Below are 20,402 nucleotides of genomic sequence, written 5' to 3'. Positions count from 1 at the left end.
TCATGTGAAATAATTATAAAAACAATAACTGTCATATTTTAGAATTGTCTATGGTTAGTTAGGTACACGTCATTTCGTTTTTGTTGAGGTTATCACTAAAAATCGAAAATGAAATTCTATTTAATTTTAGGTGTATTTCTATTTTTCTCAGCAGCATTAGCTGAGCAAGAAACTCTAGTTTTAGTAGATAACCTTAATATAAGGGAAACCCATTCACAATTCTTCAAATCTCTTCAGGGTAAGTCGAAGATTATTGATTATGTTTAGCTGCGAAGCCGGTCCTGATACACGGCAATGTACTAATTGGAATAGTGGTCTAACAGATGCAATTCCTATTGGCAATATTATGAACATAAAATAATTATAAATTACAGATCGAGGCTACACCCTTACGTACAAATTGGCCGACGATGCTAACTTGGTGCTCTCTAAGTACGGCGAATACTTGTACAAGAACTTGATAATATTCGCACCGTCCGTGCTGGAGTTCGGCGGTCTGATCGACACCGAGGCGATCACCAAGTTCATAGACGATGGAGGCAACCTGCTCATGGCCGGCAACGCCGCTGCCGGTGACGTGTACCGGGAGATAGCATCAGAATGTGGCTTTGAGGTAACAATTTTTTAAACACATTTTGTGATCATTTCAATAGATTACTTAACCTATCAGTACCCCTTTAAATGGCAGTGGGAATTTATTTCCCACCATATTTTGAACCTTACTTGGTTGTTTTAAGGTCCAAAAATATTGAATTTTTTATTGTTATAAATGTTAAAGGGTTAATGATGCTATTGTTTTTGGAATGTTTGTTAATAACATCATAGTGTCTCTTTTTTACTGGAAAAATTAAAAATTAATAAGATTTGTTCATTATTACAAGTTACTACATTAGGTACTACATGTTCATTTTCATTTACTTCAGATGGATGAGGAATCTGCAGCTGTCATTGACCACTTCAACTACGATGCCAGTGATGATGGTGACCACACCAGGATTGTGGTGTCTCCTAAGAACCTGATCAATGCCCCAACCATTGTGGGAGCCCAGAACACACAGCCCCTACTGTTTGAGGGTACTGGCCTCATCCTAGACAAGGACAACAGCCTGGTTCTCCCAATCCTGACTGCTGACAGCACTGCATATAGCTACAATCCTAAGAGCCAGGTAATACAGTTTTGTAATTTTATTTACTTATTATGAAAATGACTACAGTAGAACGCCGATTATCCGAACGCCGATTAACCGAATCGCCAATTATCCGAATCGGTCCTAAGCGTAATATAAAAAATTGAAACCAAGTAATTTTTGTTTTGTTGTATTGTAACAAGTTGGAACTCACAGGAGTCTAGATATTTTTCAACTGAGCGTTATTGTAGAACTCTAAACACAGTTAATAAAGTATATTCTATGTGTGTCAGTTCGTTTTTAACTCGTTTTTTCTTTATTACTAGTCTATACCTTGATTTTTTAGAATCCAGCAGAGATGTAAACAAACACTTTCATACACAATTACACCATAATCACTTACGTGTTCATAATATCATACACATTATTTAACAAGCCCATGAAACCAACTTTATTTTCACGTTTATACAAGTTTGAAATCAATCTTTGAAACAAATTATTTTAGCAAAATACGTGGACGATGAAAATTTGTGAGACTTGTCAAATTGACTTGACGTTTAAAATCATGTGTTATCTCCATATTGTCTATGACTTGTCTCTGACACATCAGTGCTGTAACCTGTGAGTCATAGACAATAATCTGTAAATTTAATCGATATTATTTTAAGTATTCACTTATTCCGATTACTGATTAATTTTAAATAAAAAATATACGATACTTTGTTTAGTTTTCCAGCGATAACTTCGACAATATTGGAGATAACGTAAAATTATTTTTCGACTTTTAGTGTATACTTTTTCGGAGTCAGTTTAATTTTTAGTCGGTTTTATTTAAACGAAATTATTTTACTTTTTTATGCAATTATGCTTACGTATTGTTCCATTGCTTATTTTCCTACATAAGTAAATAAAATAAAAGAATTTTGTTTCCTGTTCTCGAAACTTTCATAATCAGTTCACATTCAATGTTGCGACTTTGTTGCATATTTTTAGTATTTTGACGATCACCGGGCGATGATACGCAAGTACTACAATAATTTCACTTCGCGATTAACGAGAGGTTTTGTCGCATCACTAGTTCACAGACTAAAAATATTTTTATGTCAGTTGGCCATTTTTGATGACATTTCTGCTGATTTCTAAAAAATTAGACTGTATGTCCGATTATCCGTATTTTCGATTATCCGAATCTACCCCGGTCCCAATTAATTCGGATAATCGGCGTTCTACTGTATTTATTTTTCTAATTTATTCAAAGTAAATAGATTAGGTTTCATGTATTCTTAATTAGAACATAATTATTTTAAAAATTATATTTAGAATTTGTAGTTTTATGTGTCACTATGTGTGTTAGCTTTAACTCAAAATGAATCAAAAAGTATGTATGAAATTTTACAATCAATTTCATGTATTGACAAGCCAATCTTCTGTCCTCTGTATATTATTGCTAATTAATTCTCATTATGGACTACATAATATATAATTTACCAATCTTTATTTTCTGTGTGATACTTAAGTGAGAAGCCACACGGTACCAATCTTTATTTTCTGTGTGATACTTAAGTGAGAAGTCACACGGTGCGGTGTGGTGCCTCAATACGGCACCGTCTCGCTCAATCGAAGTGTGCGGCGCTGGAACGCACCGTCTGGCATATAATTGATTTTTGTCACATCGCTCCGGCGCCGCGCCGCGACCGCCCCGCACCGCGTGGCTTCTCCCTAATAGTTTTTCTAGAAAACCAAATCCTAACTTTGCAGGTGAAGGAATACCCGCACGCCGTGGGCCGCAAGACGGTGCTGATCGCGGCGCTGCAGGCCCGGAACAACGCGCGCATCGTCTTCAGCGGCTCCCTGTTCTTCTTCTCCGACGAAGCCTTCAACTCGCCAGTCTCTAAAGTTCATGTGAGTACATTCTTGTTGGAAGATGGAAGTATTATGATTGATAGGAGATATTTAATGGCCCATGTATTTTGTTGTAATGTCTAGTGTAGTAGTAATTTGATCCTTATTTGGCATTTGAATATCTAGACAGAATGAAGAGACAAACTTTAATTTCAGTGTGGGCAAAACTTGACTAATAGAGAACTGTTTTATGTGCAACAAAGTTTAAATGAATAAGTCCAGCAGTGGACTGTAACGAACTGTCAATGAATGAATGAATAATAATTGAAAAAACAGTATCGTAATAAAATAACCTTGAGTAATAGATACATTAATTAAGTACTTGTTTTTGGAGTAATTTTGCTACTTCCAAGAGTAAATTATACGTTTATTATTGACTATTTCAGAGCGACAAGCTGAAGTCCGACACATCCGGTAACAAGGCGCTGGCGGCGTCTCTGAGCGCGTGGGCCTTCGGCGAGCGCGGCCGCCTGCGCGTGCGCCGCGTGCACCACCAGCGCCCTGGGGACTCGCACTCCTCTGATACCTACACTATCATGGACACCGTCGTAAGTACACCTTACCAATGATGCTCTTGCCTCTGTATACGCCACGCCTTTTTGGGCGCCGTGATCGGGGGACCCACTGACTGCTCTCAAAACAATGTTGAACAGTATCCTGTTAGTAGTAACTGTTGAACGAAATTGCTGAAGTTCTACAATTTTGCAATCACCTTTTTTGGTAGAGGAACAAAGCCCCCTGATTCTTATGTGGTGTATCTCCTGAACTATCTGATAGGTACAAGATAGTCTAGGTGTACTTATGTGTAATTAATTACTCAGTATTCAGAATAAAGTCATGGATGGGGGTTAGACTTAATCAAACATTGGTTTTTAATCCTCAGATCTACAGAATCGAGATCGAAGAGCTCAGGAACGGCAAATGGCAGCCGTTCGAGGCCAACGACGTGCAGTTAGAGTTCGTGCGCATCGACCCGTTCATCCGCGCCACGCTGCAGCGCCGGCCCAGCGGCGCCTACGAGGCCGAGCTGCGCGTGCCCGACGTGTGGGGCGTGTACCAGTTCAAGGTGGACTACGACCGCGTAGGATACACCAGGCTCTACCACTCCACTCAGGTTTGTAGAAAGGCTTATTTAACTATTTTTCTTTGTTTTCGGACCTTAAGACAAAGGCATGAAGTTCAAAATATAGTGGGAACTATATTCCCACTGCCGTATAAACGGTTAACATTCCACCACTTGAAATCTACTGATGTCACAATTAATTACGATAATTATAGATGAACTACACTGAACTGTCCTTTATTTGACACTGACACCCCCTGTCAGCACCCACCGTCAAAAGCGGATCGCTAGTTCCACAGATATGGATTAGAGTAGATACAGCAAGTTGATCGTCAAAGCGTGCCATTCCGATATGTCCAAATGGACATACATGGTTGAGTGATGTTCATGTAATCCGATTACAACAATCGGTTACGATGATTTTACGAGAACAGTAGTACGAACACGGTAGAATGAAGATATTATTTACGGATTGAGAATTGTAATTAACAGCACAAGTAGCAAATAATTAATTAGAATAAAGTAGCAGTAGAAGAAGTATAAAGTAGCATTGTTTTTAATACATATCCTGCTATGTACTCTAACAGTTAAAACCATGGTCCCTGTAATTATGTGGTGCACTCATACCGATCCCAAGGAACCGTACTAACTCATAACAATAAGACACACACTAATCCATGTATTCATGCACTTGACAAATTTATGTCTTGAAACGCTGGTAGGCTAAAAAAAATAACGAGATTTGACGAATTGTAAGAATTACTTTATTTTAAAAAGGTAAATAAAGATGTTTTTGGTTTTGTATTTAACAAATTATCAGTTTTATCGGAATTAATTAATTTTCGAATCGAGTCACACGATATCTTTCGATGACTTTGCGAATGCAGTACGATGATACGATTATTTTTACGGTGCGACAATCACTAAAATTCGCTAAAATGACACTAATGACGTTTAAAAAGTGGCACGCTCGGCTTCATACAATTTTTGACACATGCTGCATCTATCCATATCTGTGGCTAGTTCATTCCACCGTGGCAAAAGTCGGAACTAGCCTAGTTCCGACTTTTGCCACGGTGGAAACCATAAAGTTGCACGAAGATGGTGGCGCCCTGCTGTCAATGTCGTCGGTGGGACATTTCAGTGTAGTTCATCTATACGGCTGATTTTTCAATCAGTTAACTTTTTTTAATTGAAGAATAAACTTGTTATTTTGACATATTATTTCCCATACTGAAACTGTCAATGTGCCAAACTTTGAAAAATCTGCCCCTAATAATGCCTATAGCTTTCCCATTGTCTCTTTTCAGTGAAAAGTTAGTTTGTCAAATTTTAATTGTATTTCGTCAGGTGTCGGTGCGCCCGCTGCAGCACACGCAGTACGAGCGGTTCATCCCCAGCGCGTACCCCTACTACGTCAGCGCCTTCTCCATGATGGTCGGCGTGTTCCTGTTCTCCTTCGTCTTCCTGTACTACAAGGAAGAAACGCCCAAGACCAAGAGCGAGTAAATCTTGCTAACAGCTCGAAGGAATAAAGGCGCCGAGATAATCCGACACCGGCGCCACTTTGCCTTCGACTTTAGTGTTGTAATTTTATTTAAGCCACTGTTTCCAAAAAGTGTGATAGTGTGTGCACAAAACGTGTGTAAAACGAGCGCTTGAAAGGTGTATTTGCATCTTGATAATAAAATGTTGTCAATATTTTTTATTTCTTTTATTTATAAAATTCACTACATAGGCACATAAGATTCTGTAATCTGTCTGTTGATGCTCTAAGTGGCACTGTGAGCTGTGGGAGTCAATGAGCAAAAGTTTGAACCTCAGACTGGTTAAATAAAATTGTGAGAAATAAATACTGAACTTGTTCAATAAATGGACACAAATATATTTTGTTAAGATATCTCCCCTTTTTTTTTCAAGCCAGGAACCAACAATGGGAAAGTAACCCACTACACTAATTCCAAAACTCCAATAAACTACTTTTCCCCGTTAAAGAGTATAATCCATGGCTGTATTTGGTCTTTGCATTTGGCTTTACCACTCACGGCGTTAGAGCGCACTACTCATGAAGCTAAAGATAAAAATGGAGGCCAGACTTAGAATACCTACTTGAAGCACAACCTATGTATCACTATCTCGCTCTCTGTGGGCAGGCTCTCTCTTTCTAAGTAGGGTAACCTTTTATTTATTTTTCTCAGGACGACAAAGACTGATTTACGTTTAAACAGTGTGTCTTGATAAAGTGCACTTAATATGATTATGAAAAAAGGTTTTCGATGTTTTTGTTTTAAGATGAATTACAACATTAAGAAAGTGTAAAGGCATCGAAAACTGTGGATATTTGATAGAAAACAGATTTTAATTTGGCAGTTGACAGACGGATTTGGATGAAAGAAAGAAAGAAAGAAAGAAAAAGAAAGATTTGGATATGGATTGATTACAGTAAACGGCCGTAGAAAACATTATGCAAAATTAGATAAGTAAGGTCCCACAGAAAGTCCCAGATATATCCTCAATATGGTCATACTACTTCAAAATGTCTTATAGAAACAAAAATTTTAAATTTGCTCAAAGTCAATGAAACTCAATGTAAAATCTTCTTTTTCTTGACATATGTAACATTTAATAATAAGTTTAAATACTGGTAAAACGTTTTAGGAAGTAATTACTGTGAAAATACAAAGAAATATGTTAACAATGATCCACTGTCAGAAATCACGAAATAAACACTTACGCGTGGAATTTTATATCACTTCCAGGACAACACGAACTACCGCAACCACGCACTATACAATTTTGCACCATTTCTTCAGACAAAACAATGATAAGGTCCCTTGAAAAATCTCAAACGAAATCAACTGCATAGTAAACAACCGCCATGATGGGCCGGATTCGGCCGATGTTGCCACATTACCGATACCTCAGAAATTGGGATTGTAATTCCCTGATTCGCCAACACATTAAGCCTAAATGGCCGACAATTTTGTGATTTTTTATTTAACTAGGTAATCTAAGTTTCAAATATTAATTATTTATTTATTTAACTTCTTATTTGGTTAGTGAATTGGCTATTTCGAAGAATTTACAAGGAGATTTAAATAAGAAGATAGCAATACTACAGTTCACACTAAAAAGAGAGGTAGGGCCACAGAGAGCGAGATAGATATAAGTAGGTATTTGACTCAAGTTTTGTTCCCAACTTTGCCCTCCATTTTTATCTGTAGCTTCATGGCACTACTGCTACGGTTTTCAAATGATGTTTCAAAATGACAAAGTAGTCTTGTCTTAGATCTGAGACATATAGATGACCCACGCTGAACTGTCCCGCCAAACTCAATGACAGGGGGGCGCTACCATCGTTCAACTATATGGTTTCCAACATGGCAAAAATCGGAACTAGCGATTCGGTATTGACGGTGGCGCCCCACTGTCAATGTCATGCACAGGACAGTTCAGTATTTTGGAACTATAGCAGTTGACGGAGGTTGCACAGATCTGAGACAAAGCATAGGAGAGGTTAATAAAACTCAAAAAAAAAATTGTACTCTCATCTTTTTTTTTTTTTCAAAATTTTTTTTGCTTTGCGAAAAACCCGCTTCAAATTATTTTAACAAGAACGCATCTCCTTTAACGTGTCACTGTGACATTGCAATAATATTTGAATGAACGCAACGGTTTTATTAGGAATGGCATGCATGTCATACATGGCTTTTGTAGAAATAATTTTGTAAAAATGGTATAATTTACACGTTTCTAGTAACTAAAACTGCGTAATTTCAATATATGTGTATTACATTTGTGCCAATAAACTGCTCCTTTGGAGGTGTAATTCTAGAAATGACATACTATTGATGTGAATCGTGTAGGCTGTAAGTTGGTGCCCCATTAATCCTTCCTAAAACGTAAAATATTGTGTATTCCTTATTAATTTATCACAGAACATTAATAAAGTGGGCTATCTTCGTAATTACTGACCGGTATTTGCACGCGGCGCCTTCCGAAGGGATGTGTTTACATCTGTGACTGTCCCCGTAAGTATGATGTCATTGTAAAATTGCCATAAAAAATAAGTTGGCTTTGTGCCCACCCGTTTTCCTTTTAGTTTGTAATTCTAATACAGTTTTGCAAAGATATCCACGCGGAAAAAGCGCAATGAACCCTATAGGTTATTGGTGACCTGTTTCAGGCATTGTTGTGATTATTTTCTGGAGCCACAAGTGGTGTTCATACTTTCGTCGACACTGTTTATAAAATATGTAACTGTGGAATATTGTTGTGACAGTAGTAAGTTTAGTAATGAAGTGCTGTATTTGGGTAGAGCTGTTTTGGGTCAGTCGTGTACTTTGTGTAGTGGATGAGTAAGTGCTCGAACACCAAGGTGTATCAGTGATACCTAATATCATAAGAAGTAGAAAAGGTCAGTTTTATACTACTTTATCAAAACTGATTAATTGGTAATTATTAGAAGTACATCTTCCATACATTAGAAAGTTGGACAGCATCCTTGTAGAAAGTTTTCCTTTTTGTGTAAAAAATAATAATTAGTTGCAACGAATAATTTTATTTTAATATTATAAACATGTAGATTAATTAATAATTTCCATTGTAGACAGTTTAAAAAATATTCCTATAACCTGTTAATAACATATGCAACACAGTACACAAACAAGCAAATACAAAAAATCAAAATGTTATAAGAAATTATCTGTACCACATCCAGAATAAATTTTAAATATGTTGAGAGTAAATATAGCTTTTAAGCATTTCTCTGTTCAACTAGTTAGAATATGTATGAAATTTCAATTCAATTAAAACCTATTTTATTCAAATTTAAATTATATTGTAACATAGTAATAATTTTTAGTTAATTGTTTATTACAAAGGTGTTGCCATGCACTTAGACATGCTAATGTATGCTTTTAGAGATAACCCTTATTCATTAGAGATGATAAAACATGCACCAGTGAGATATTGTAAGGACCATTGATCAATTAGCACAAGGCTAAACGACCCGTGGCAGTATTAGCCGTAGTAATTGCTATTGTTGTTGTAGGTGTGTGTGTGTGTGTAATGTGTGAAGAAAATATTAATGCCTTCCTTCATTAGTAATTTCATGAGAATTAAGAACTTTAACGTAATAACACACAAACTTGATTGAGGAAAGGCTATCGCTGCTAATATTATAATGTACCAAAAACAATACTGAGCACTGGCATATTAAATGTGGGGTAACTTTTTCTTATTGTTGGGAAGTGTTCAATAGCTTGCAAGGTTTTTAATAATTACTAGTAGTCGCCATGGCGCCTATCCCTGCTTTGCCGAAAATATTTTTATAAATCTCTATCAAACATTGTGTTTTGCGAGGAAAATAGGGTAATTGCGCCGGTTTTCCGTCCAGCACCTGTTTTCGTCCATTTGACCGACTTGCCACAAACAAATACGGAAAATTAGAATACAAACCTAACTTTCCGTGCAAGTTTGGACTTGTTACAATCTATAATATCTAAGTAACAGTTCTGCCTGCATGAAAATGTAATTTGACAAGTAATAACTCCAAAAAAATCTACGGAAGTTGCTGCTGCACACAGGTGAATGGAAAACGTCGTCAAGTTAGAAAAAAAACGTGCCGGTAGGGAACTTTCATGGTATGTTTCATTACTGTTTTAGCTACTTTACGTAATTTTTTTGGCACGTATGTCTAATTATTAGCATAATAAACACTATTTTAAGGGTTTATTAAAGTTTTTGTATAGAAATCTTAGATAATTAAGTGGACTAATACTAGCATAACAATTTTGCAAGATTTTGGTTTTCGTCCACGTGGACGGAAACCCTGACACCTAGTTAATATTTTTAATAATCATTTTACTTCAATGGACCTACAAAATACAATGTTTTTTCTTCCAATATGATCTTTATTGCTATTACATTAAACATTTTAGTTTACGTCCACTTTTTAACAGTGATAAACCCATAAAAACCGTTAAAAAGATGTGGACGAAAACAAAAAACAGCTTTAAACGTTGTTGTGTTTTCGTCCATGACGTCATGAGCAAGCACTGGGGTGGACGAAAACCAAAATTAGCTATTCCTGTAGATTAGTTTTCGTCCATTTGTCCTTCGACCTATTGCAATATTTTCCTAAATTTAGGTAAGAAACTTATTTAAATCTTTTTGATATCATTTGAAAGCTAACAAAATTACCTTTCAAATGATATACCACAATCCATAGTTACTGTATTGTAGAATTGGTTTTAAGTTAATAATTCAACTGCACCCTTTTTTCTACACAGTGGTCGAAAACTAGCGTACACTAGGACGAAAACTGATTTTTTTGGACGAAAACTAGTGAAATCGCCTCTTTTGCATAAAATATTTAAAAAAAAAAACCCGTGGTATTTACTTATTGTCATATAATATTAACGTAAAGTAGACTATATAAGGACTAAAATGACATATCATACATATGAGTAAGGGTATTTTAAGATATTCATTTCGCATCACAAAGTTGGCAACTCCGATAATTGGACGAAAACTAGCGCACTTACCCTACCTAATAAAATGTATGTTTAGAGGAGAGAGATATCTACGGTTCCTTTAACCCACATTACGTGATACTAGATCAGCGATAGCCGAATAGGTAGCCCATAGGCGAATAGTTGGTGGTTTCTAACACCGATGACAAAACGCTGTTCATGCATAGGGCACAACAGGAATGAAGCCCCGCTGCGCGCGTGCAGCGTGACGTGATCTCGTTTTCATACAAATTACAGCCGCTATCGTGTGCGTATAAGGTTGCCAGGTCCAAACACACAAAAGCCGGACTATGTGCTTCATTTGGCCGGACATTTTACCCTAAAAGCCGGACATGCAATGAGGATCATTTCGATTTTTAGCTGTGAATGCAGATTTATAGGGCTAAGAAATCCTTAATACACAGTGCAAAAATTTTTGTTCTACGACAAAAATTGACGAAGTTATGGCCAAATTACTAAAAAAGTTCACTGACCGCCCGGCGCGGGGACGATGACGTCATTATATCCGATCCGAACGCTGCCGGCGTACTGCGTGGATAGAAAATATTTTTTTCTAGCCAAATTATCAGTTTTAGAGAAAAACTTGTAATGACATTTATTCATCAGAATAAAGTAAGCTATCGATAGGTAATTTTTAAAAATGGAAATTGTGAAAAATAACGCAAAAAATCCATACGCTCATACGATTCAATGGCACGCAGAGACGCGATTGGGGTCTCCGCGGTGGTATATTTGGCGAAACAATCATTAAGTTACACTCACCCCAACCGCGTCTCCGCATTGCATCGAATCCTATGAAAATGTGGTTTTTGGACATAGCAATACTTATTTTTCACAATTTTTATTTTTAAAAATTACTGGTCGATAGGTTACTTTATTTTGAAGAATAAATGTTATTAAAAGTTTTTTTCTAAAACTGATAGTTTAGCCGGAAAAAAATATTTTCCATCCCATTAGTACGCCGGCTGCGCTCGATTCGGATATAATGACGTCACGCGGCCTTGCGTACGTTGACTTTTAGCGGCAAAAACGGCCTATGTTTATTACTTAATATCTTCGTAAGTAATGGTCCGATTTGGATAATTCAAAAAGATATATCTTTCTTATGTCTTAAAGATTAACGTAGATACTAGTTATATTGAATTTTCTACAACAGTACTGATCCTCATTGCAATGATTGAAATTAAATGCAATTAGTGAGCTCACGAGTGAGTACTATCATCATCGGTTGCCTAACGTCCTTATGCGTGCGTGCCTTATTCTGTGGCTCGACTTTCGCCTGGCGCGGCAGCCAAATAAAAAGCCTAACAAAAGCCGGACAGGCCGGACATCGGTTATTTTGGCCGGACACGCAATCAAAAAGCCTAACTATGTCCGGCTTTATCCGGACGCCTGGCAACCCTATGTGCGTAGTAGTAGTATGAACGGGCGCGAGGCAAAGACGGAATTGTACGGAAATGTCGCTCTACAGTCACGTCGGAGGCTGATGAGCGTGACACGTAGAATCTGGGCAAATGCATTTTGTTAACTGTAGCCTTAACTGAAGACACGCTAACCACGTTGTGTGTTCCGCAGCAAGTGCAGCGTGATCGGCGATGGACCCGTCGCGGCGGCAGCGGACGCAGACCAAGGCCACGGCCGAGGAGCAGGCCTTGGACCAGATAGCTAGAGAGGTGAGTTCTTTAATCCATCTATCTATATATCGTCCTCTTTCGACGATGAGACATCTCCTATGATAATCTAATTGAAGATGTCATATTGTGTCGTCGCAAATGGACGATATACCTATTAAAAACATAAAAAAATGTATATTTCGTAGGTCTTATCTTTGCGTTGTTAATGGTTAACGCAGTTTAACTCGGCCATTTAATCATTTACTGTTGGTTACGACTCCGTATTTTCGGGCCTATTTACTATAGCCGCCGGGTCTGCCGCTAATGGCTTTCGCCAGGAAAATAGATTCAGTAATCCGTAACTTCGATCAAAACTTTACTGATACAAACAGAACCCTGGCTGAAACCGCTTTAACGACTAGTGGGTATTGGATACAATATCCTGTATTTGTTACCGTGATATTAGAAACGATAAGTTATTAACACCCGGTTCCGATCGAGCTATAGTAGCCGCCTATGGCGCTCATAGCAGACAATAGGATGTGTCGATGGCCATAAACGCGGGCGCACTGTGTCGCGGAAGGGGAACGATCGGAAAATTTAGCCACCTCGGCTGCCTGCCAGCATTATTGATCACTGTCTCAAGCGAACTATCGATTGGCTTGTTCGTTTTAAAGAGATCATGTTTAAAGCTGTCATTCTAACTGAAATGATTAGGTATAACGAAGTTAGAAACGACCTAGTTTATGATTTATAATGTGAAAAAAATACATCAAGATTTATTTTTTGTCGACAGAACTTAAATTAAACGATCATTAATTAAAAATTGCTTACTAACATTCATATTTTTTATACTTACCTACTCCAAAAATAATCACCGATCTGCCGATTAAAACACAGTCATATCGATAGTTTAACTAACTTTTAATTTAATCTAGTATATCGCATCATGTTTGTTCACAATAAGTATTGATATAGAACTAATTTATAATTTAAACATTACATTTATTTATCGCAATTCATGCTTAAAGAGCTTATCATTAGATAAGAATTATCAGATTATTATTATTATAATGAGCTAATTTATAAAACTAAAATACTAATATAATTTGCATTTGCACAATTAACCTTTACAAAGTTGTCAAAATTCGTCAGGTTTTTATTATTGCTAACAGTTTGAATAATAAATCTTGTTTGTCTGAACGTACATTAATAAGACAAATAAGACATGGAAATGCGTGGTAATAAATGAATGCATCTTACCTATTAATTTGCCCCGTTTGTGGGCGGCCGCTCGTACGTAGAGCCCGCGAATTCTCGTGATGCACTCCGTACGCGCCTCCGATCAGTTGCTGCATCGGTGCACCGCCGAAACGAATGCACAGTGGGCTGTATGCATCAATATTGAGATTGTGAACAAAGGAACTTATTCCCTCAATAATAAAGAATTATTCGTCAGCTAGCTTTTCTTTCATTTTAAACTTCTGTAGTTAAGAAGAGCTTTCCCTTTCTTTTTAATGTAATTCATATTTGTTATGAATGACTGAGCGACAAAACTTTTAATTCTAATCGATCTACTAATGCGGAATCGGTATTGATCTTAGGCAACTTATTTACTGCCGTCTGGGCACGCCGAACTTTTGCACTTCGATGCTATGTTGCTCAGGCAAGAGGCTACTTTTTACCTGAAATAGTAACTAATCAATCATTTAAATAGAAATAGAGCGATTGTAGGTTTATTAACTCAAATGAGTTAGTCTCCAGAACATACATTTTCTTATTTGAAAACTAGCTAGCTCGGCGAACTTCGTACTAGGTACTGACCCAGTCAATTATTGTAGAAAATGTGAAACGGCCAAGCCACATATTTTGACTAAGGTATTGCTATTGCTAGAAGCTTGGCTCTACATGCGATCTGATAACTTTTTCACAGTGTTGTGGGCCATACGGTCTTAGCAATATTTCAAGTTTTTGGTGAAATTTCATTGTTTGTGGAACAAAACAGCATGTTGCACTGTGCAGTTGGTCACCTGCCGTGCTGCACCGCGTTCAAAATAGACTTCCGCGTGTTCGCACCTCCGCGTCACACTTGGGCGAGGGTGTGCAATGCGACAGTAACATTAACTGCAGCAGCACTAACTGTATGCGTCGTGGGAACTGCGCTGGAGGAACGAGGAAGATGCACATATGAAAGTCTAATATGGATTGTAGTAGGGAAACCTATTCTGTCTCGCCCATGTAAACAACTTTTTAGACGTTATTTTCAGATCAGACCTTACAGACAGATATCTATCTATCAAGCGACTTTGAAATGTTTTAACTTATTCTTTGATCAAGATCTGGTTTCACGTAGTTCAAGTTTGATATAAAATACGCGTTTTGTGTAGTGACAGAATTTGCAGATTCGTTGGAACAGATCTAATAGCAAAGTCTATATTTATAGGCATTCTATATGTAGAGTTTAAATAAATAGAAGGATCAAAATTTTCTGGATATCTGCAATGTTATCCAAACAGAATAGGATATTTACATAGGGCTGTCAATAGTTCGAAATTCATTATTTCCAGAATGTAAAGCTTTGAAAGACAATTTATAAGCTTTAATTTTCATAGGAATATATCCAGAAAAACTCAAAAAGAGATCCATAATGATCATTGTCACCAGTCTTAGCTTATTAGCAGGACCAAAAGCTGCCCCTTATTATTTAGATGGTCTGGTCATGAAGTGCTCTCCTTGCATTAATCTGAATTAACTGTTTACTGTCTGTCTATGACTCCAAAGACCTCGATTTTGTACTGAGACATCAGATAAATATTGTTTTAGATTGCTCTTTTAATTTTTCATCCATAGCGTATGCGCCGGCGCATGCCTCGGACGCGAAATAAAGCGCGTGCGGAAATAGCCGCGCGGCGGCGCTCGCGCTATTCCCAGCGCGCTGCATCAGCTGCATCGCGCACTAGATCGTAATGAGCTAATTATATTGACGATATAATTTACTTCACAAATCTTAATTTCAAATCACTTAAATCAAATGTTCTGCCTCGTGCACCCAGTCTGCTAACACAGCTGTTTGTTTCACGCTCCATCGGGCTCTACACAATTCGCGTCCGATCTTGCAATCTTCATTATTGCTATGTCGACATTGCTCTATCTTTTCTTTTCAAACACCCAGCGCAATTATTATGCAATTATGATTTCGAGATATTTCTAACAAATCAAAAGTTCCCAAAACCACTATAAACGCATGTAGGTATGCGTCTGCGTGACCTTTTTCGAATTAAATATGGCAAAAACAGATCTTTTGCTTTTTAAGCTTTATCATGACGTCTGAAAATGTGAGGATCTGACATTGAAGGTCTTCACAATTAATCAAGTGCGTTTAATGAATGCCGCGCAAAGCGGAACTAAACTTATGGCTTCCCCTCGGAAAAGGCGCACGTGAATATGTATTATAAATAATATGCTCTAATCGCGCTACGGGAATAGATTACCGGGTTGATGTACGAGTATGACAACTTTTATGGCGGCGTATTTCAAATACTTCGGTTTTTCTAATTACACTAACCTGTTTTATGATTATAAAATTGTTTGCTTTGTTTTGCTGTAGTCGTAAATGTCACCATGATGCATTGTGTAGGAACTGATCGATATAACAGTTGAGTATTTTGCAATTAATTTGAATGTCTGTCTCAATTAATATGATTACGTATCTAGTTATTTATTTGATTATTATACACAGTTTGATTTATAGACATACGGATATGTACATTTCCTACTTTTTACCATATTACGAGTAGGAAACGGTAAGAAAAATGAAGTAAGCCTTATTTCCAAGAATTTTTGCTGTGCATACACTCCACGACTTCACCTTATTTACTCTCCAAATCAAAATGATATGATTCCACGAGGTGTGATTTCAAGTACGAAGGAGCCACTCCAAACGAAACTCTCGAGTCTAATCTACGTTTCGAGTGGTTCAGTAACGTGCCGATCGGTTAAACGCTCCGGTAATTAGCCACTTGTACAACGGAAACTCATTACCATAGGCTAGCTCCTGTTCTCGAACCTTTACCATTTCTGCAGTCGTGGGCATATCATTAAAGATGGCATATAAGGATTCGCCTACCATGATAATCACTTAGAAGGTGCTTTGGCCTCTCATTTGAATACAATTTTGTTTTCGCAGTGCAATTTGCTATTATCTTTTTTGCCATGATTTTCTAGTATCGTCATCAGAGATGCTCAAGGTGATTGGAATGACTTTCATGTTAAGAAGTTGGTCGTCGAAAATTGTGTGTTAAGCATGACGTGCACTTCATCTTAGAAGTGGCAATAAAAATACAACGCTACATCCTTCCTTAATGTAAGCTTTATTGCTAAATTGTCTGCGCAATAGGATAACAACAGTTGCAGTGTCCATTTCACCTCTTTTTTGAATAGGTTGATTGAGATGAGGTCCCATCGTTAGAGCTCAATATTAGACCTGTGATTACAGGAACTCCTCAAATTATAGTGCATCAAGATCTTGTCTCCAGGGCAGGGATGGCGAACTAATATTGAGGGCACGCCACCAATCACAACATTCACTATAAAATGAAATAGTAAATAAGTCGTCTGTTAGTGCCACTGTAAAGTAAGGCTGTGGTAAGGCCTTGTCACTCGCCAGTGGCGCCACTTGTACTATACTCCTCATTGATAGCATTAGGTGTTATTTGATGGCACGTCTATGACTACATCAAACATTTTTTTCTGAAAAGTGGCACGTTGAGACATAAAGGTTCGCCATCCCTGCTCTAGGGTCTCAATTCCGCATTTATGTAACTTTAGTGAGGAGGGTCGGGGACCACCAGAAATAGGTCGCGCATCGCGGTTATTGCCCCGAGCCAGATCGATCCAGTGTCCCAGTTTGAAGCCTACCCGGAGTGGGGTGTATCCGTGTGCTACATTTTCAGGCTACTTCCCACAGCTGCATTGTGTACTGAAATATGTATTCCGATTATGTAAGGTCTCTCAAATCTACGTTGAATTATATTATAGATTGTTATTTTGCAAACAAAACTATAAACTTTTACTTTATTAAGGGGATTAGCATTAGCCTAAACTGTTAAATTGAAACTTAGCTAGGTTCATACCCAGACGGCCGCCAGTCTGGGGCTTGACGTCGAGCCTGCATCGATCTGTCTGCCCCAACCCTCGCCGCCTCCCACTCAGGTTGAGGTTGGGCTGATGCAATTTCCTGATGTCTTGAGCCATTGAACAAATATTTTGTGCTCTATTTAAAAACTTACATAGGAGTATCGATTCAGTTGTTTAAGTATCAGTCGGTAGTGTTTGCTCATTGTTATTACTAAGCATTCAGTTTCTACATCAGCACAAAAACTATAAGTTCTTTTGTGAAATTGATCAGAATATCAATAAAACGTAATAAATTCTACACCCCTTAGGCCCGGTTTTTTGATACGTAGTTAAAATAACCAATAGTCAAATTTGACAGATGTCAAATGACAAGTGGTTAAATATCAGAAAAAAATTTTTTTCGAACAATGGTTAGCTTGACTTTTAGTACATTTTTTAACTATTAGTTAACATTTTGTTAATATTTAACCATTAGTAGCAAAATTTAACAATTAGTTATTTTAACAAATTGTTAAATTATAGTTAAATTTTGCTACTAATGGTTAAATATTAACAAAATGTAAACAAATAGTTAAAAAACGTACTAAAAGTCAAGCTAACCATTGTTCGAAAAACATTTTTCTCTGATATTTAACCACTTGTCATTTGACATCTGTCAAATTTGACCATTGGTTATTTTAACTATGAATCAAAAAACCGGGCCTTAATTGGTATAAGAAAGACAACCATTTTGAACCATTACCTACAAAGAAAATATTAGATTTGTTTTTATGCCATCTTTATGCTACATCATTATGTTTTTATGACTCCTAAAATCTGGGCCAGATGATTACGCCATGGGATTGCGTTGAATGTGAAAGTACGTAAAACAATGTTCAGTCGTGTTAAAAATAGCTGTCAGTGCAAGTTTAAAAATAAAGCGCATATGCGACTCCTAGCTGCGTTACTAAGCAATAAGCATCCTCCATTGTAATTTCGCGCGACATCTTTCAGACAGGGCGGTCAAGGGGGGTTGTCCCTTTGGGCGGGCGGCTGGAGGGGCGCTCTGGGCGGCAAGGGGAGGGGAACTCCAGCGTCAACGACCGCCACTCGCCGGTCTGCGATCGCGAGAGAACACCGTCGTCCCATCGATGCTTCATCCGATTCTTACAACTTTCGACGACTGCAATCGTGTTTCGTGTTCTCATTGTCGTGCCGGTGTCTCGCATTCACCGTTCGGTGCAATTTAAGAGTCTGTCATGTGCATCGCGATTCGCGAACAATCGGCTCGCTGCTTTCGTGACTAGTTTTCGTTCTATGCGCCTACGTCCGGTGTCTTTTGGCATGTGAGCAGTTAGATCGCTTGCGTATTGTATTTGAAGCACGTGCGTGTCTCAAGCGTCTGCCGGCACGTTGATGGATTATCCGCGTCCGCTAGCCGGCCTCCGTGACACATTGCCCGCGTGAAAGTGTGTGAACACTGCATTAGATCTAAAATAGACGTTTTTATTTACGAACAATGCAACGGCGGTAGACGCTTCCTTGTGCGTTGACGTCTTATGAAGTATGGTCGCGTAGTTTGAGAGTTGTGGTCGTGTTGAGTTCGAGATAATGGTTCGCCTGGGGCTGGCGATGGTGGTGGGCGTGGCGCCGGCGCTGGTGTCGTGGTGGCGCGGGCAGGGCCCGTGGCTGCCGGCGCCGCTGCTGCCGAGCCCGTGCAGCGAGAAGGCGCCGAAGCTGTGGCCGCCGCGCCGCTCGCCGTCGCTGTCCGACTGCCTGGAGAGCAGCAGCGATGAAGAATCCGCCCGATCGATAGTCTGTCTGGTTAGACCTAAACTAGTGAGTATTTTTGTCGTTTGGGGTTCTTTGTTGATAATTAACTTTTTGAAAGTCTTAATTTTTCTGAAGATTTCTAAAATTAATTTCCATGTCACTTTTTTACCTTTCATCTTCGTCGTCACAAATTCGGATTCGCTTTCCTTCTTCCATAACATATTTTTCATAACTATTGCAAAACTATGAAATGAGTTGTCACATAACATCCTCAAATAAAAAGAACTCGTTTGTGAAAGCAGATTAACATAACCAATGCTGTTTTTGCTGCGTAATATCGTTTACTTGATACATGTATGTATTTGATTTTATTATGCAGTCAATCGGTCGTTTTACTATAGGACACGGTAGCATTATTGGTAGCTTGGTGCGTGTGGCCTGAGCTTCGGCAATCACGCGATTGCTTTCCAATTGCCTACATACTTCTGAAATAAGCCCTTGATACCACTAGCTAGTGATTTGAAGATAGGAACTATCATTAACGACAGGCCCATGTTATGTGCTTACGTTGATCAATAATGCAGTATTTTTATCATCAAAGCCTTCAACTGCTAAGATAAAAGATTTAACATCTTCTTTGTCGTTCCTATCATTAGGCTCTTAAACGTTTGTAGCACTAATAAATTAGTCACAACAAACAAAACAAAGCGCAATATATGGCAATCGGTCAGTCTGATAAATGGATCATCGATCATTCACCTCCGCTGCATGCTGTTACGAAAGCGCGTCTCACGTGCGCTGGCGCTGCGGCTGCGGCTCCGTGTTGCAAATGTCACGATATTTAGGTGCGTGCGCGCATCTCGGCGTCCATCGATCCCGTTCGATTTCCAAACGCTCGTGATCGCGTTCGGGCGGTTTTTGCGCGTCGCGTGTCCGCCCGCCTTCATTACTTTTTTGCGCGTGCGCCTCTGGCTACCACAGTTGCGTTTGCGGCGTGCGTGCCTTTTAGGCCTCAGCCTCGAACTTAGCGGGCAGCGGGGCGGCGGCGGCGGCGGCGGCGGCGCGGGAGCGGCAGGATCTTATGCGTAAAATCAAATGGACCGGTTCTCGAAAACAGCGGCGCGGCAGCGGGGCGGCAGCGGGCAACTAGCGGGCAGCGGCGAGGGAGCGGGCATCGAGCGGGGAGCGCACTCCTTCTTTTGCCCACAATAAATCGAGCGTCAGGAATAAATTTGAATCGAAATAAAATTGTCGCCGTTGTTCAGACATTTCG

General features: G+C 38.6%; 3 protein-coding genes across 7 annotated transcripts in view; 2 read left to right on the top strand and 1 right to left on the bottom strand.

Annotated features, from left to right (window-relative positions):
- The window catches only part of LOC114362687 (uncharacterized), a 46,002-nt gene extending 32,429 nt beyond the window's left edge, over positions 1–13,573 (bottom strand). The window contains exon 1 of the mRNA XM_028318153.1: positions 13,505–13,573. The gene's annotated coding sequence lies outside the window, so the exon portion shown is untranslated. The remainder of the gene's footprint in view (positions 1–13,504) is intronic.
- Positions 42–5,796, top strand: Ost48 (dolichyl-diphosphooligosaccharide--protein glycosyltransferase non-catalytic subunit Ost48). The gene is made up of 7 exons (XM_028318215.1): positions 42–238; positions 375–613; positions 924–1,166; positions 2,886–3,029; positions 3,416–3,577; positions 3,913–4,143; positions 5,443–5,796. The coding sequence occupies exons 1-7, from the start codon at positions 109–111 to the stop codon at positions 5,599–5,601; spliced, it is 1,308 nt and encodes a 435-aa protein (XP_028174016.1). The 5' UTR covers positions 42–108; the 3' UTR covers positions 5,602–5,796.
- Positions 7,757–20,402, top strand: part of LOC114362703 (leucine-rich repeat flightless-interacting protein 2) — a 36,634-nt gene continuing 23,988 nt past the window's right edge. Inside the window, exons 1-2 of one of the 5 annotated variants that reach the window (XM_028318208.1) lie at positions 7,757–7,961; positions 12,204–12,301. In XM_028318208.1, coding sequence (XP_028174009.1) covers positions 12,224–12,301 — 78 coding nt within the window. In that variant the 5' untranslated portion in view covers positions 7,757–7,961; positions 12,204–12,223. Of the gene's footprint in view, positions 8,124–8,196; positions 8,510–12,203; positions 12,302–18,466; positions 19,196–20,402 lie in introns of those variants that run through there. The other 4 variants (XM_028318207.1, XM_028318209.1, XM_028318210.1 and 1 more) reach the window with 4 other exon arrangements.

The sequence above is a fragment of the Ostrinia furnacalis genome, unplaced genomic scaffold (genome assembly GCF_004193835.3).
Source record: "Ostrinia furnacalis isolate ACB-3 unplaced genomic scaffold, ASM419383v2 OfSCF6691, whole genome shotgun sequence".
NCBI classification, from domain to species: Eukaryota; Metazoa; Arthropoda; class Insecta; order Lepidoptera; family Crambidae; genus Ostrinia; species Ostrinia furnacalis.
This window is presented reverse-complemented; position numbering and strand designations above follow the sequence as displayed.

Bases quoted from the DNA above. Each gene is read 5' to 3' on its own strand.
- Ost48 (XM_028318215.1), top strand. From the start codon at position 109: ATGAAATTCTATTTAATTTTAGGTGTATTTCTATTTTTCTCAGCAGCA. The intron at 614-923 runs GTAACAATTTTT...CATTTACTTCAG, and splicing joins CATCAGAATGTGGCTTTGAG to ATGGATGAGGAATCTGCAGC. The intron at 3,030-3,415 runs GTGAGTACATTC...TGACTATTTCAG, and splicing joins CGCCAGTCTCTAAAGTTCAT to AGCGACAAGCTGAAGTCCGA.